General features: G+C 39.1%; 1 protein-coding gene and 1 pseudogene across 1 annotated transcript; one reads left to right on the top strand and one right to left on the bottom strand.

Moving 5' to 3' along the window:
• Positions 1 to 4,122: 4,122 nt before the first annotated feature.
• On the top strand, positions 4,123 to 10,880 carry LOC104003868 (ferritin light chain-like). Its single transcript, XM_054676432.2, has 3 exons — positions 4,123 to 4,888; positions 5,305 to 5,494; positions 8,580 to 10,880. Exon 1 carries the CDS (start codon positions 4,244 to 4,246, stop codon positions 4,787 to 4,789), a length of 546 nt encoding a protein of 181 aa, XP_054532407.1. The 5' UTR covers positions 4,123 to 4,243; the 3' UTR covers positions 4,790 to 4,888; positions 5,305 to 5,494; positions 8,580 to 10,880.
• Positions 9,607 to 13,413, bottom strand: LOC100613134 (BAG family molecular chaperone regulator 1-like; annotated as a pseudogene).
• Between the last annotated feature and the right edge of the window lie 3,012 nt (positions 13,414 to 16,425).

Genomic DNA, 16,425 nt, shown 5'->3' with positions numbered 1-16,425 from the left:
TTGAACACTCAAAGCTGTACCTATGTGCTTTCGTGCTTGAAAGGGTGTAGCCACCCACAGAGGGTGATTCAGCAAAACAGGTCTAGCAGTGAGAAAACTTGGATCAAAAACATATTGGGATCTGCTTCTGATACTTACTGGGGTTTGAGAGGATCTCTGAAATTTTATTCCAAAACTGATCGATCATATAGCACCATTTTTTGAGTTCTTTCTACTTGTTTGGCAGCATTTTCTTGTGCATTTTATCACTTAACCTTTGTAGCATACTTGTGAGATATTAACATCTCCATTTTATAAGCAAGAAAGCTGAGGCTAATAGAAGTTATATTACCTGCCTAAGTTCACACTCACAGTGACGAAGCTGGGTTTTGAGCCTACCTTGGTCTGATTCTAACGGCTGTGTGCTTAACTACCTCCAGAGTATGGCTCTGATATTGGCTCTTTTTTTTTTTCTAAAGTAATGACGGAAAGATTTGTCAACATTTGCACAAGGCAGAAAACTATCTCATCTGGAAAGGTTTATATAGACATTTTTCTCTTCCAAGAGGAATAAGTAAATGTATAGGAAATTGAAATATATTAAATGACCCTGACATGCTGCAATGCAGATAATATTTTATATGGTGAAGTTTTCTCTAAGCTTAGCATTTCCTTATTATAAGGTCAATATGATGATTAATCGTTTATGTATAAGGTAGAAAACAATCATTTTCTTTGCAGTCATTTGGAGAGCATTGCATCTGGTTTAATTTATCTCTTATTTAGTTACCTGCTAGGGTTGTTCTTGGGTTTGAATTTTGTTTTTCCTCCTCCTCTACACTGCCAGCCTCTTTTCTGCCCTAGAACCAAGGCCAGGAAGACTGCAGAACTATGCACTCATGTTTTATCCAGTTAATTCCCCCGAAGATTGAAAAATGTGACTATTTCTGAATATTAACAGTTTTTGCAAACTTCAAATGCAATATGAGAATACTTTTGGACTACAACCATCCTTGAAATTAAAAATGACAATATATCCTGTATTTAGATAAAGGATATGTGTTCATATTTTACCTTAAGCAGTAAAGGAAGACTCCAGGCTTCTTTTTGAAATTTTAAGATGTCAGTTTTCAGCAACAGAGAAAATACAAATTGAAAGCTGCTGAAAAAAATGAATTTTTATTTTTATTTAGTCCGAAGTCCAAAGTTCAAAGCAAAACTCTCTTCTCTGGGGTTCAAATCTTGTTTACCCTGAATAGAATACGCCTTCTTGTTTGTTAGAAAACACACAAAAGTGTTCTAATTGTGAAACAGCACCAGACAAGTGGTATTTAGGAAAATAAAATACTAAGCATGGACTCACAAAGCCAGAGGATACCCTGTGAGAACATCTTCCAACAGGAAATGGCCAACTCATTCAACTTATATGGATTATTTTCTATTTTGGTAGGATTTATAAATCTGTATTTTTTGTCTTTTGCGCTCATTCACATGATGTTTCAGTTAATGGAGCAAGGTCCTGAACCCTAAGAAGCCACCAGTACCTAACAAAACACCTGGTACATATGCCATTCAATAGAACTTTCTAGAAGAAATAATTAGGTCAATGAATAAAAAATATAAAGTGATGAATAGAAAATTTATGATAGGGTTCTTACTGGTATGATTAAGTCATAAAATAGAAACAAATCATGGTCAAGTTCAATGTTTTACAAACTCTATTCATAGTATAGGTTTTCTTTTCCTTCTCAATGGGTAAGGTGACCATGTAATATATATTCCAAACAAGGACCCTTTTGAGAGGGAAAGGGGTGCTATTAATCATTGTACCAAGACAACAGGACCACTTTGGACAAACTGTAACTAATGGTCACTCCCAATGAGGGATTAGGAGCAGGAAAAAAATATGTGTATAAGCCTCTAAATTTAAAAACAAGGGAGTTTTAACTCACAAATGAAGATTTAGAGGGATTTCACTATGAGTACTTTTGATGTTCTTACCTCATCTTAGAATCATGGTAAAAAATGAGCCAAATGACAAATAAAGACTCCTTTCTAACAATTAGGAAAGAAAGAGGAATTAAATAGTTATCAAAAGCTGCAAGGAGAACTATAAAACACTGGTAAAAGAAATCATAGAAGTCAAACACAAAAAATAGAAAAACATGTGCTCATTGAATGGAAGAATCCATACTGTTAAAATGACCATACTACCCAAAGCAATATACAGATTTAATGTATCCCCTATCAAATTACCAGTGTCATTTTTCAAAGAATTAGAAAAAAGCAATCCTAAAATTTACGTGGAACCAAAAAAAAAGAGCCCAAACAGCCAAAGCAGTCAAGCAAAAAGAACAAAGCTATAGGTATCATATTACCTGACTTCTAATTATACTACAAGGCTATAGTAACCAAAACAGCATGATACTGGTACAAAAATAGACACATAGATCAATGAAACGGAATTGAGAACCCAGAAATAAAGCCACATACCTACAATCAACTGATCTTTGCCAGGTCGACAAAAATATACACTAGGGAAAGGACACTATATTCAATACATGGTGCTGGAAAAATTGGATAGCCATATGTAGAAGAATGAAACTGGACCCATATCTCTCACCATATACAAAAATTAACTCAAGATGGATTAAACACTTAGATGTAAGACCTGAAACTATAAAAATCCTGCAAGAAAATCTAGGAAAAACTCTTCTGGACATTGCCCAAGTCGAAGAATTTATGACTAAGACCTCAAAAGCAAATGCAGCAAAAACAAAAATAGAAAAATGGAATTTAATTAAACTAAAATGCTTCTGCACAGCAAAAAATAATCAATGGAGTAAACAGGCAACCTGCAGAATGAGAGAAATATATTTGCGAACTATGCTTCCAACAAAGGACTAATACCCAGAATGTACATGGAACTCCAAAAATTCAACAAGAAAAGAACCAAATAACCCCATTAAAAGTGGGCAAATAATATGAACAGATATTTCTCAATAAAAAACATACAAGCAGCCAACAAATATATGAAAATGCTCAACATCACTTATCATCAGAGCAATGCAAATTTAAACCACGTTGAGATGCCCTCACACACCAGTCAGAATGGCTATTACTAAAAAGTCAGAAAAACGAGAGATGTTAGAGAGGATGCAGAGAAAAGGGAACTCTCATACACTGTTTGTGGAAATGTAAATTAGTACAACATCTATGGAAAACAGATTGGAGATTTCTGAAAAGCTAAAAATAGAACTACTAAGATCCAGCAATCCCATTACTAGGTGTCTACCCAAAGAAAAATAAATTGTGATATCAAAAAAACACCTGCACTCCTATGTTTATCACAGCATTATTCACAATAGCAAAGTCATGGAATCAACCTAAGTGTCCATCAATGGATGGTTAGAAAAAGAAAATGTGATATATCTACACCATGGAATACCACATAGACATAAAAAGAAATCATGTCTTTCCCAGCAACATGGATGGCCCTAGAGACAATTATCCTGAGTAACTCAGAGACAGAAAATCAAATACCACATGTTCTTACTTATAAGTGGAAGCTAAATAATGGATACACATGGACATATAGAGCAAAACAATAGACACTTGGAACTCTCAAGTGGGAAAGGAGGGTGGTGAGGATTGAAAAATTACCTATTGGGAACAAAGTTCACTATCCAGGTGATGGGTATCCTAAAATCCCAGACTTAACCACTATGCAATATACCCATGTAACAAAAGTACATTTGTAGCCCCTTAATCTACTTAAAAAATTAAATTTCTTTAAGAAATTTGAATATGTACAATGTTACTAATAAACCAGGGTCCTGGCTGAATGATATCATCAAAATAAATCTTACATGCAAGAAAAAAAAAAAAGAAAAGCTAGGCTGAGAGATTCTGCGCCCTGTGATCCCGCCCAACCCCAGCAAGCCCCACTGTCCCCACCCCACTCTCCCCACCCTCCGCACTCTGCCTCTTCCCACCCTCCCCACCCCCCTCTCCCCACCCTCCCCACCCCCCTCTCCCCACCCTCCCCACCCCGCCTCTCCCCACCCTCCCCACCCCGCCTCTCCCCACCTTCCCCACCCCGCCTCTCCCCACCTTCCCCACTCTGCTTCTCCCCATGCTGCCTCTCCCCACCCTCTAACCCTGCCTCTCCACTCACAACTTCCGTGACTATCTGCTCAATTATCTCTCGCTTCTGGGACCAGCTAACAAGCTTTTGTGGTTAACTCCTGGTTGCCCGCCAACCATGAGCACCCAGAGCCGCCAAAAGTATACCTCTGGCATGGAGGCCGCTATTGACCGCCTGATCAACATGCATCTGCAGGCCTCCTACACCTACCTCTCTCTGAGCTTCTATTTCGAAGGCGATGAAATGGCTTTCAAGGGCATGGGCCACTTCTTTCACAAGCTGGCTGAAGAGAAATGCGAGGGTGCCAAGCTTCTTTTGATGCAGAACCAGCGCAGCAGCTGCGGCCTCTTCCAAAATGAGCAGAAGCTGCTCGGAGATGAGTGGAGTGGCAGCCTGGCCACCATGGAAGCCGCCCTGGCCTTGGAGAAGAACCTGAACCAGGCCTTTTTGGATCTGCATGCCCTAGGTTCTGCCAACACAGATCCCAATCTCTGTGATTTTCTGGAAAAGCACTTCCTAGACCGAGAGGTGAAACTCATCAAGAAGATGGGCAACTACTTGACCAACCTCTGCAGGCTGGCCAGCCGCCAGGCCGGGCTGGTGGAGTATCTCTTCAGAAGGCTCAAGGACGACTGGGAGCTTCCAGAGCCCAGCAACCTTTGAGGTGCCCCTCTGCATTCTTCTGGCTTTGGGATTTCGGCCTGAGCTTCTCAACATCCAGAAGTACTCACCAAGCCATGGACCAAATGGAAACAATAAAAGGTTCTTTTTGCAAAATTTTTTTTTAATAAATGCTAGGCTGAGAGGGAAAAAAATGTTTGCAGAGTAGCACGCAGGATCTGCAGTCGTTTTAATGCTCTAGAGTTTTTAAGAAATTGTTCTTTTGTGAGTCACGTGTGTATTTTAAGGATCTGAGAAAACTGCATTTTGTCTGTCAGGAAAAGTACAGTTTCCTATTCACAAAATGTTGCATACAGTTTTAGCGGTTTAATAATTTCCCTGAGGCCATTCTGGGTACTGGATTGTTCTAACTGTTATCCTTGGTTTTGCCCAGCAGAGCAGAGAGGTGAGTATCTAGAATATATCATATTGTATCCCTCCCCACCAAACCCCTAAACTCATGATAAAATTGCTTTTCCTGATTTTTCAAGTTAATGCGATGCCATTTACCTTTTCAGAGAAATGCAGTATGAGCCCTGTGAAATTCATCCTTGCATCTCCCATTTGGTGGCTACAGAGAACGCTGGCAGTTACATCACGTGCTGACCTCTTTATGAAGCCTCTCAAGAGAAATTTTGTTCTGGTCTTAGTATTAGGAATACTAGCACTTCACTTGGATAATTGGTTTGTTTTTGTTTTACAGACACTGTAAGTAATGTAACTAATTAAGTTTCCTTTTCTAGACTGCCTGCTAGAAAGCTTAGAGACAAATTTGTAGTCTACCCAGAGTAAATGAGTAGAATTGTATAAGCATTTTAGTATAAGCTTCATTCTTGTCCCATTTGTTATTCATTTCTTGGTGTATGTTATGGATCCTTTGAAGCCACCTTAAACCCTCCCTGGAACAAGGCTGTGTTTTAAGTAGATAAAGTAAATTTTTAAAATGCAGATTAAAAAAATGGCTCTGCAGTTCATTTTAGAGAAAAGGGAAGATAATTTTAAGGAACACTAAGAGAGCCAAAGCAATTACAATGGAGGTGGGTCAGATGGAGGCTAAATTATAGAAGCCAAGAGAGGAGAAGCAGCAAGTGTAGCATTTTGTTTAAAATGCGTTTCATTTTTCTGGCCAGCTATTTCCTCCTAAATCCATACATCTGTGTCCCACAGATAGTAATAGGTGTGAATTGTTTTCTTTGCACTTTGAAAAGCTGGAGTTACAACTTTGTCTTAAACCTCAAAAGTGAGAAGAAAAATTAATTCTTTTCCTACAGTTCCTTTGCTTCCTGAAGCAGGAAGACCAAAGGCATGCTATCATTTCTTTTATCATGGAAGGGTCAGAGTCATAGGAAGAATATTTTGCAGAGATTGGGACAACTATTTTGCTTAGTTAAGGAGAAAACTGTATCTTCCTGTTTTCGTGCAAAGTATTTTGATAATAAAAAAGAATATACTGGGAACTGTTTCCCTAGAGAAAGTTTTTCCCATTTGCTGGTTGTTGGCAGTAAGAGATGTTCAGAAGCAGTTAACAATTGTCTTCAGATTTGGATTGAAAACTCATATCTCTGTACTTAAAATATGTACTTAAAGTTATTTTCAAATTAGCACACAAATATAGACACATAAATCTGAATGAGAAAAAAAAATCACCTAATCCTATGAGACCAATTGAAAGGCTGTAATTTGAGGTAAAATGTTTGTGAAGAAGGATAAGAAAATGTATTTCCAAATAATACATAATATTTGTCAAACCATTACTTATTATGTTTTTTAATGTCAAGAATGGGGCTGTAGAAGAAAGCTTTATTAAAGTCTCCCAAGTAGGTTAAACTGTTCTTTGGTCATCAAATAATTCTTGGAAAACACTTACTTGCTAATGACTTAAGGTTCTCAGCAAATTTATTTGTGGAAGATGGGAATTTGATGACATTAAATTTCAAGAGATTAATTTGTAAACAAGTCCCACAGTGATTTCCTCTATGGATAAACATTGTGTGTGTGTGTGTGTCTGTGTGTGTGTGTGTACTTGCACAGAGAATTATAATAATTCTTGTATGACCAAGTTCCTTATACCAGCCTTCAAGACTCTTCTTAGTCTACCCTGTATAATTTATTAATACCTTTTAAACTGAATTTTCTATTACTTTCCCATTGTTGAAGTTTTGGGGGTGCCAATTGCTCATCTTTCCTTGCATCCAAGAAGCCAGATTGGAATCAAAATAGCTTTGCTTATGGTAAAGCCAAATTGGAGAATGTGTGAGGGCTTCCTACTGCCACCCCCTGAATTAAACAAACCTCATGGAGACGCAGAGGAATGCTGGCAGCCCAAAGGAAGTGGGGAGGGCTTGGCAGGCCCATCGCCTTGTCATTGCAGTGCCGCTGTGCCCTGGCTAATAGGCACCAATAGTCACTGGGCTCTGAGAGTTCTTCACATTCACCCTGCTACTTCTCATGGATTAGAAGTGTGATAAAGGTCTCCTGCAAATGACTGCAAGAGCTCTCTGCCACAGCCAAACTGCTCAGTTTGCTGGTCCCAGGACGTGTAAAGCTCCTTTGGTTCCCCTCACCTGGAATGCTCTTCATAGCCCACTTCATTAAATCAAACCCAGCCTGCTTTTCAGCCTAGTTCCAATCTGCCTTCTGTGAAATTTTCCCTGACCAACTCAACCCAGTCATCTGGCATGGGTTCACCTTGTTTGTTTGTTTGTTTTGTTCTCCAAATATTTATTGAGGTCCTACTATATACAAGGCAATGTACTTGAAATAATGCTGTTAACAAGAGAAAGAAGCTCCTTAACCTAAGGAACATGCAGTCTAGTGTTAAAGGCAAATACTAACCAGATAATTCCACCAATAAGCTATCATGGACTATGGTGAATGCTGTGAAAGAAAAGTTATGGGTAGCCATGAGAGGATCACATCTGGGGGCCTGATATGGTCTCAAGACAGTAGGTGAGGTCTCCATGGAAGAGACTTTGGGTTACATTCTGAAGGATGAATAAGAGTTATGTACACAAGGGATGGGGGGGGAGGAAGGATGGTGAGGAGCTGTCCAAGCAGAAGTAGCAGCATGTGCAAAGACCCTCAGGTAAGAGAGGGCACAGTGCATCTGAGGACCTGAAAGAAGACCAGAGTGGCTGACAGCAGAGAGCAAACAGGAGAGGGGCTCGAGATGAGATGGGAGAAGGTGTAGGTAAGGACTTTGGCTTTTATCCTAAGAGAAGTAGTGAGCTATTGGAGGTTTCTGAGCAGGGGACTGATATGATAAGATTTGTATTTTATAATCACTCAGAGTGCTCTGGGGAGAATGAACTAGAGAGGGCCAGAGAGAAAGTGGAAAGACTAACATGGAAGACAAAAGTATAGGGAGAGGATATAGAGAATGGGAGCATGTAACCCTATGTTGGTCGATTGGTAGTACGGTAGAGCGTAAAAACAGTGGCTCTGAAACCAAACTGCCCAGCTTTGTGCCCTGGTTTTGCCATGTACTGTCTGACCTTCAGCAGATTACCTAAGTGTTCTCAGTTTCCTGATCTCCAAAACGGGGCTAATACCTGTCTACTTCTTAGGTTATGTGAGGATTAAATGGTGAATACATATTTAAAAACTTAGAACAACGTCCAGCACACAGTAACTTCTTATTAAATGTTGTGGCTACTCTGTTAAACATAAATTATGCCTAGAACCGCAGAATGGTTTTTCTCACTAACCAAAACAAAAAGAAAACATTCTTCTGCTTGATGATGGGCATTCAAACTGTTTTATTTATTTATTCGTTAACTTTTTAATTTTTTAGAGATGGCGTCTCACCATGTTGCCCAGGCTACATGCAAACTCCTGGGCTCAAGCGATCCTCCTGCCTCAGCCTCCAAAAGCAGCTGGGACTACAGGAATGTGCCACCATAACTGTGCTCAAACTTTTTCAATAACAGTGATTCTGCAAGAGAGTCCACAAAATGGACAAGAATGGCCTTGAAGGAAATACAGATCTCAGAAGGGTATTTTTAACAGAAATGCCCTTGAAGGAAGCACATGTCATTCCTGGGAAATTTATGGTTGGCTTCACCACCAGCCTGCTTTATTCATTGTGGCTCCCCCTCTTTGCCCCTCCTAAGCCATTGCTCTGCCTGGTTTCAAGCACGGACTCAGTCAACACTGGGTTCTGAAGATTTTACTGGGGACGAGGAAGTCCATGCATCAACCATACGCTTCATTCCAGGAATGGCCCCCTGATATTTCATGTCTTGAGGTTAGTCAGGTCACTAAAAGGTAAGAACAATGCCTATAAACCAATAACCCAGCCTGATGTTCTGGAATTAAGTCACAATGAGGGACACTTGGACTACTATGTGCCGAACACCTGTTCTAAGCCATTCTCAACATTCCTGATTATAAATGCAACCTCCTAGTGATTCTGGTTTTACATCTATGGGACTGTGTGATCACAAGAGCAAAAAAGCTCTCATGTATCTGAAGACCAGGGTGGCCTATAAACCTAGAACTAGCTCAGGACAAAGGAGAGATCTCACCAGCCCAAAGAAAGCACCAGAAGGTCAAATAGCTGGGAAAACCTGGGCAGGGGAGGCCCTCTCCAGAAAAAGTAGGCTGCTGGACCACACAGCCACAGAGACACAATGAGAAAACAGACAAGCGCCCTACTCAAGATCACAAGGACAACAGTTTTTCACTGAGAACTGGGCTAGGAATAGGAAAATTGGCAATAGGCCAGTTGTCCCTAGAATAAATCAGGTAAATTCTGCTCCAGAGAGGGCAGAGCTGGTGGTGCTGTTCTTCAGGGCAGCACAGCCTCTTTCTACCACACCTTACTCAGCCAGGGCCAAGTTTGTAGACTGCAGCTGCTGGGTCTCCCGGCAGATGTTCTGCTCCACTGTGCCACACTCAGCTACGAACGTCTGACCTTTTTTTTTTTTTTTTTTTTTTACCAAACCTTTCTTTTTTGATCTATTGTCTTTGAAATTTTCTGGCAGGATCAGTGTGTCGATCTCTTCCAAGATCTTCATAAACTGTTTGGTTGTGGCTTTTCCTCTCCTATCAAGTTTGCAGAGAGCTTCAGTTGGCAAATCCTTGGCCAGAAAACCTTGCTGGAGTCCAGTAAGCTGTTTATTCAACTCTTAAAGTTCGTCAGCTTTCTTCTCCACAGGCTTCACCAAATCTTTCAATTTCTCCAGTTCAACCTCTTCCTCTGGACTGTTCTTTTTCCCAATTAACATGACTTGGCAACCATTTTGTATTCCACATGCTGACAAAGGTATCTCCATTTCCTTCAGAGATGTTCCCTTAAATATGAGTTTCTGAAAAGACAGTGGAACCCCTGTGGCCTCTCAGGGGATGGAACTGGAGACTATTATTCTAAGTGAAGTAACTCAGGAATGGAAAACCAAGCATTGTCTGTTCTCACTCATAAATGGGAGCTAAGCTATGAGGATGCAAAGGCATAAGAATGATAGAATGGACTTTGGGGACACAGGGGAAAGGGTGGGAGGGGGTGAGGGATAAAAGACTGCAAATTGGGTTCAGTGTATACTACTCTGGTGATAGGTGCACCAAAATCTCACAAATTACTACTAAAGAACTTCCTTGTGTAACCAAATACCACCTGTTCCCTAAAAACCTATGGAATTAAAAAAAAATTTCCCCATTGCTTGTTTTTCTCAGGTTTGTCAAAGATCAGATAGTTGTAGATATGCGGCGTTATTTCTGAGGGCTCCGTTCTGTTCCATTGATCTATATCTCTGTTTTGGTACCAGTACCATGCTGTTTTGGTTACTGTAGCCTTGTAGTATAGTTTGAAGTCAGGTAGTGTGATGCCTCCAGCTTTGTTCTTTTGGCTTAGGATTGACTTGGCAATGCGGGATCTTTTTTGGTTCCATATGAAATGTCCAACAGTGATAGACTGGATTAAGAAAATGTGGCACATATACACCATGGAATACTATGCAGCCATAAAAAATGATGAGTTCATGTCCTTTGTAGGGACATGGATGAAATTGGAAATCATCATTCTCAGTAAACTATCGCAAGAACAAAAAACCAAACACTGCATATTCTCACTCATAGGTGGGAACTGAACAATGAGATCACATGGACACAGGAAGGGGAATATCACACTCTGGGGACTGTTGTGGGGTGGGGGGGAGGGGGGAGGGATAGCACCAGGAGATGTACCTAATGCTAGATGACGAGTTAGTGGGTGTAGCGCACCAGCATGGCACATGTATACATATGTAACTAACCTGCACAATGTGCACATGTACCCTAAAACTTAAAGTATAATAATAAAAAAAAATAAAAAATAAAAAAAAATAAATAAATAAAAATAAAAAAATTTTAAAAAGAAAACATGCACTCAAGTATTTAGTATTGCTGGGCGCAATATCTCTAACTTGCTTGCAAATGGTTAGGAAAGCAATTGGTAAATCTGGATGAAAGGTAAACCAGAGTTCTTGTACTATTATTGCAACTTTTCTGTAAGTTTGAAATTATATTTAAATAAAAAGTTGTCCCTGAAAAATCAATCTCAGATAATTTAAATCAGACTGACTATTTATTGGGACCCAGTTGCTCAAGGCTATACTTTTTCTATGTCTGGCAACTGTTCTGTCACTTCCTTTGCCGGGGTGGAAACTCTGACAGGGAGTTAGTAGGTTTGTTTTATGTCAGTGATTGTTTGTCTCCTCTGATGGACTGTAAGCTCTTCTAGTACAAGAATTTGTTTTATTCATCTTCGTAACTCCTGCATCTACCATGGTACCTAACTTATACTAAGTGCTCTAAAACAATTTGTTGAATAAACAGTGTAATGGCTGTTAAGTGACCATTTGGAATTAGATTTCCAGTCGCAGGGCTTCATAAACAATTTAACCAACAGAAAATTCTATATTCCTTTTTTATTCCAAAATATAAACCATATACTTTCAGATTTGTTATCTAACTCTTATCACCCAAAAGTATGTCAACAATTTTTTAGAAGAGAGAATAACCAAAACAAGGAGGCAAAGGAAATCCTATTATTTTATTGCTACACAAGTGATATTGCTGCTGGATTAAGTATTTTAATTTTTCAGGGCTTATGGTTTGTATCTTCAAAGGAGGATCTGTGCTTCTTGCTTTTCTGTTGAAAAAATCTATTTCTTTTAGCCATTATATACATTTAGGACTAAGCAGAGCTTCAGGATTTAATATTCTTCTCAACCTGAAAGGTCACAGAGCATGATGGAAGATCGAGTTTGCTTTTCGGTTTTAGTCTCTTCTATTCAGCTCTCATTTCACCCTTGCGACTGCTATCAGTACCTGTACATATAATCTTATTCTTTTGGGCCTTTCTCTCGTCACCTCAAAAAAAGCATCTCCTGATGTTCAGAACTTCTCTGATGTTCACAGTTACGCCTCAGTATTATTGCAAGCTGACCAAATGCTCACAGCCAGGCCATTTTTTTTTCCTGTGGGACATAAACAATCTCACAGAATACCAAACACAGATAAAGATAACATGAGACCATTAGAAAATGAAACAAAACAAGGTCACTTCATAATTTTGTCTAAGCACAGACAAAATCCGAGCCACTGTGCCTTTCACAACAGGCCCAATCATAGGATTGACCCCACTTCTGACAGCATCTGATCGAGAGCAAATCCCTGCTTCTTTGTTCCCCTCCCCAACATTCATCCAAAGCCCCAATTTTATAATAGTTTCTTTCTAACACACTCTTACTGAGACACTGTAAGGTCCCCCATGATGTGTGTTTCCTCACTGCAACGAGTAAAAACCCATGTTGTTGAATTATAGCCATGTTCCTGGTCATCCTTGGCTGAAGAGCATTGGCACACTATTCTGGGGAATATTCTTCCTGACCACACATTCAATCAAATATTTGAGGGGAATTTTAGGGTATCCAAAGAGGGTATGTCCAACTCCTTGTTTTATTTAATCAGAAAGTATCTATTGGTAACGTTCATTAATTCATTCCAAAAGTATTTATTGAGCATTGAGTCCATGGCAGGCACTGAACTGGGTGCTTTGGATAAAGACACATTACTTTCTCAATGAGCTCACGTTCTGATAGGCAGGACTTCAGTACAGTATGATAAATTGTACAGTAGAAGTAAGAACCAGGTAGTGGTTTGCAAAAGAGGGCATGATTACTTGGGGAAAACTTGGAATATTTTAAGAAAGAAGAGCTACTTAGCTGATCTTGACAGATTATCAGTGTTGACCCATTGGACAAGGGAGGAAGGGGTATTCTATGCAGAGAGAAGGCACTTGAGGAATGGCTGGGATGCCTGGGATGAGAAAGTGGATGGTAAAGAAAAGTCTGGAGAGGAAGGCAGGGCCCCCCAATCATGAAGGGCTTAATGGATTTAATCTTGCAGTTGTAAGGAGCTCACCAGAATTTATGGGGGGAATCAACACAAATATAAGCTGTAGCCCCTGCACTCAAAGAGTTTTCATTGTTGTTGGTGAGATAAAACTCACACATAAAAAACAACCAGAGAGCAACATAAGCAATATAAAATTGTAGTTCTCCTATCCTCTTGCTCTACCCTAGAAATTTCCTGTAAATAAGTCCCATACCCATACGGTTATTTGCCAGAGGGCGCTCTCTGGCCATGGGAGCATGCTTGGTTTGCCAGTAGGGTAGGACAGAAGTGTCAAGTGTTAACTTCCACCCCGTCCCTAATAGTGACCCTAAACTGATTAGGGATGGAAATGAGTGGATACATATCTGAGCATCCTCAGCAATCAGCAGGATATTTCTGAGGCATATTTTACCCAATATCTCAGAAGGTGGCCAGTGACATTGAGCCCCAGTTGTCCACAGTAGTAACCCTTTCATTTACACCCAGTATATTGATTTTCCTTCTTTTCTTTTGCCATGCTTCCTAAGATTATACCCCCTCTTCCAATAAACGAATTGCAGTCAAATCCTTGCTCAAGGCCCACTTTTTCCAAACCTCATACAAAGACAAGAGTCAAGTATTAAATTATGTTTTACAGTCTCTATCGGCTCTAAGAACTTCTGGAATAACCCATTTTTTTCTTCCAACCAGCATGCCTCACCCTTTTGCCCCCACCACCTTTGCTCTATATATTGCTCATTACCTTGCCCCTAGGTAGGTACCAGACTATCCTCAGGGTGTTGATGACCCCAGAGGATACTCAGCCTGGAAAGCCTCTACTCCCATGAAAAGCTACTGCTTTTCTTCAGTCTCATCTAGGTGAGTGAGTTGGCTACCTTGCAACTTTCAAAAAACTCGTCACATTTTAGGGGCATTGAGACCAATGCCAGTCATTTCAGCTTCCTAAACATTCATAAATACAACAGCTGGGGCTTGGTAAACACATTTTTCCAGCTAGGGGTCACATGGAGTTCTGTGAGTAATGATAGCCTTAGTGCTGGGCTTGGCCATAAATTTATTCCTCTAAGCATCCAGGGCATGTACCTACTCAGACTCGAGAAGAACATTTGAGCCTATTTCTCTGAAGCAAATATTAATGAGCCGGATATCCATTCTTGAGTCAGCTTACATTCCAATTATTATTAGCTGCTTACATCACTAAACTTGTATTTAGCATGACACCTGTTGCAAAGAGGATCATGTTTCTTTATGTCTGTAATAGCAATTTAAATCTCTAGGATCAGTCACAATTTGACATTTAATTTATTTCTATTACAACATGGACTGGAAAAAATCTTTTTGGCATGGTGGGATCGAGTAAGAAGCAAAACCAAAAACAGAAATTGGAATGTGATACCTTTTTAATAATTGGCCAAAGCTAGTAAGAACTTTGAGAGTATATATTAAAACGTGAAATTTAGTAAGTTAGCAGGTTATGAAATCGACATTTAAAAATCAGTGAGGATGGTGGTTAAATGGGTATATATTTTTACTAAAACTCATTGAACTGTGTACTTAAAATCTGTGAATGTTTTTGCGTGTAGATTAGACCTTAATAAAGCTGATTAAAATTCACATATACAAACAATGAAGTTAGAAAACACAATGGAAGAGAAGACGTCATTTAAATGGCAAAGGATAAACCAAAATAAGTAAAATACAATACCTAGGTGAAAACTTACTTTAAAAAGTTTCAAAACCTACATGAGAAAAACTAATGTATTCACATTTCTGAAATACATGAAAATGCCCATGAACAAATCAAGAGACATACCATGTTCTAGGTTAGGAAGATTCATTATCATGAAGGTGTCAATTCTTATAAATTTGCATACTGACTGAATATTTAACAGTATTAAAGAATTATTAATTTTTATGTGATAAAAATATTACAATTATATTTTAAAGTGTTTAATCTTTTACAGATAGATCTTCAAGTATTTATGAATAAAATAATATAGTTATCTGGGGTTTGCTTCAAAAGAATTCAGTGGTGGGGAAAGGGGGGAAGTAGGTGAGAATATAGGTGAATCAAGATGGTCATGCATTTATAACTGTTGAAACTAAGTGATAGTACAAAAGAGTTTATTATTCTACGCTCCTTAGTTCTCCATATGATTTAAATTTTTTTATATTAAAAATTTAAATAAAGCATAATCTGTTTTTAAATAAAGTATATTTAGAGACATAATTAATAATTTTCTATTTCTCTCCTTGTTGACCAAACAAACAAAACCTCAAATATAAACCAGTATCTTCCAAACCCAAAACAAAAAGAAAGAAAGGGGGTGGAAGAAAGAGAAGAAGGAAGGAAGGAAGAAACAAAGGAAGGAAGAAAAATATGTATTGTCAAATAAGGTTAGAAAATATTGCAGACTTTTTTTTTACTCTCATAGATTCACAGTACATATTAGCCAATAGTTCTTTCTAAAATTGATTAATTTTAATTTTCTTGTGTGTGACAGTCTCGCTCTATTACCCAAGCTGGAGTGCAGTGGCACAATGTCGGCTCACTGCAATGTCTGCCTCCCAGGCTCAAGCCATCCTTCCACCTCAGCCTCCCAAGTAGCTGGGACTACAGGCACGTGCCACCACACTCAGCTAATTTTTGTATTTTTTGTAGAGACAAAGTTTCGCCATGTTGCCCAGGCTGATCTTGAACTCCTGGGCTCAAGCCATCCACCCACCTTGGCCTCCCAAGTGCTAGGATTATAGACATGAGCCACCATGCCTGGCCAATTTTATTTTTTAATTGACAAAAATCGTATATATTTTTTCATGTACAAATGTTGTTTCGAAATATGGATGCAACTGTAGAATAGTTAAATTGAGCTGATTAACATATTCATTACCTCAAATAGCTTTTTTTGTGGTGAGAACATAAAATCTACCCTCAGCAATTTTCAAGAATACAATACATTAATAACTATAGTCACCATGTTTTACAATAAATGTCATGAACTTATGCCTCCTGTCTAACTGAAATGCTGTCTCCTTTGACCAACTTCTCCCCAGTCTTTCCCCTACCCTCACCCCACCCCCTTGGTAATCACTGTTCTATTCTCTACTTCTATGAGTTCACTTTTTTAGCTTTCAAATATGAATGAGAACATGTGATATTTGCCTTTCTGTGCCTGGGTTATTTCACTTAACATAATGTCCTCCAGGTTCATCCATGTTGTTGCAAATGACAGGATTTAATTCTTTTCCATTCCAATATATAC

The sequence above is a fragment of the Pan troglodytes genome, chromosome X, assembly GCF_028858775.2.
Source record: "Pan troglodytes isolate AG18354 chromosome X, NHGRI_mPanTro3-v2.0_pri, whole genome shotgun sequence".
NCBI classification, from domain to species: Eukaryota; Metazoa; Chordata; class Mammalia; order Primates; family Hominidae; genus Pan; species Pan troglodytes.
Note: the sequence above shows the minus strand (reverse complement) of the source record. Positions and strands in the feature narration are given on the sequence as shown.

Bases quoted from the DNA above. Each gene is read 5' to 3' on its own strand.
- LOC104003868 (XM_054676432.2), top strand. From the start codon at position 4,244: ATGAGCACCCAGAGCCGCCAAAAGTATACCTCTGGCATGGAGGCCGCT.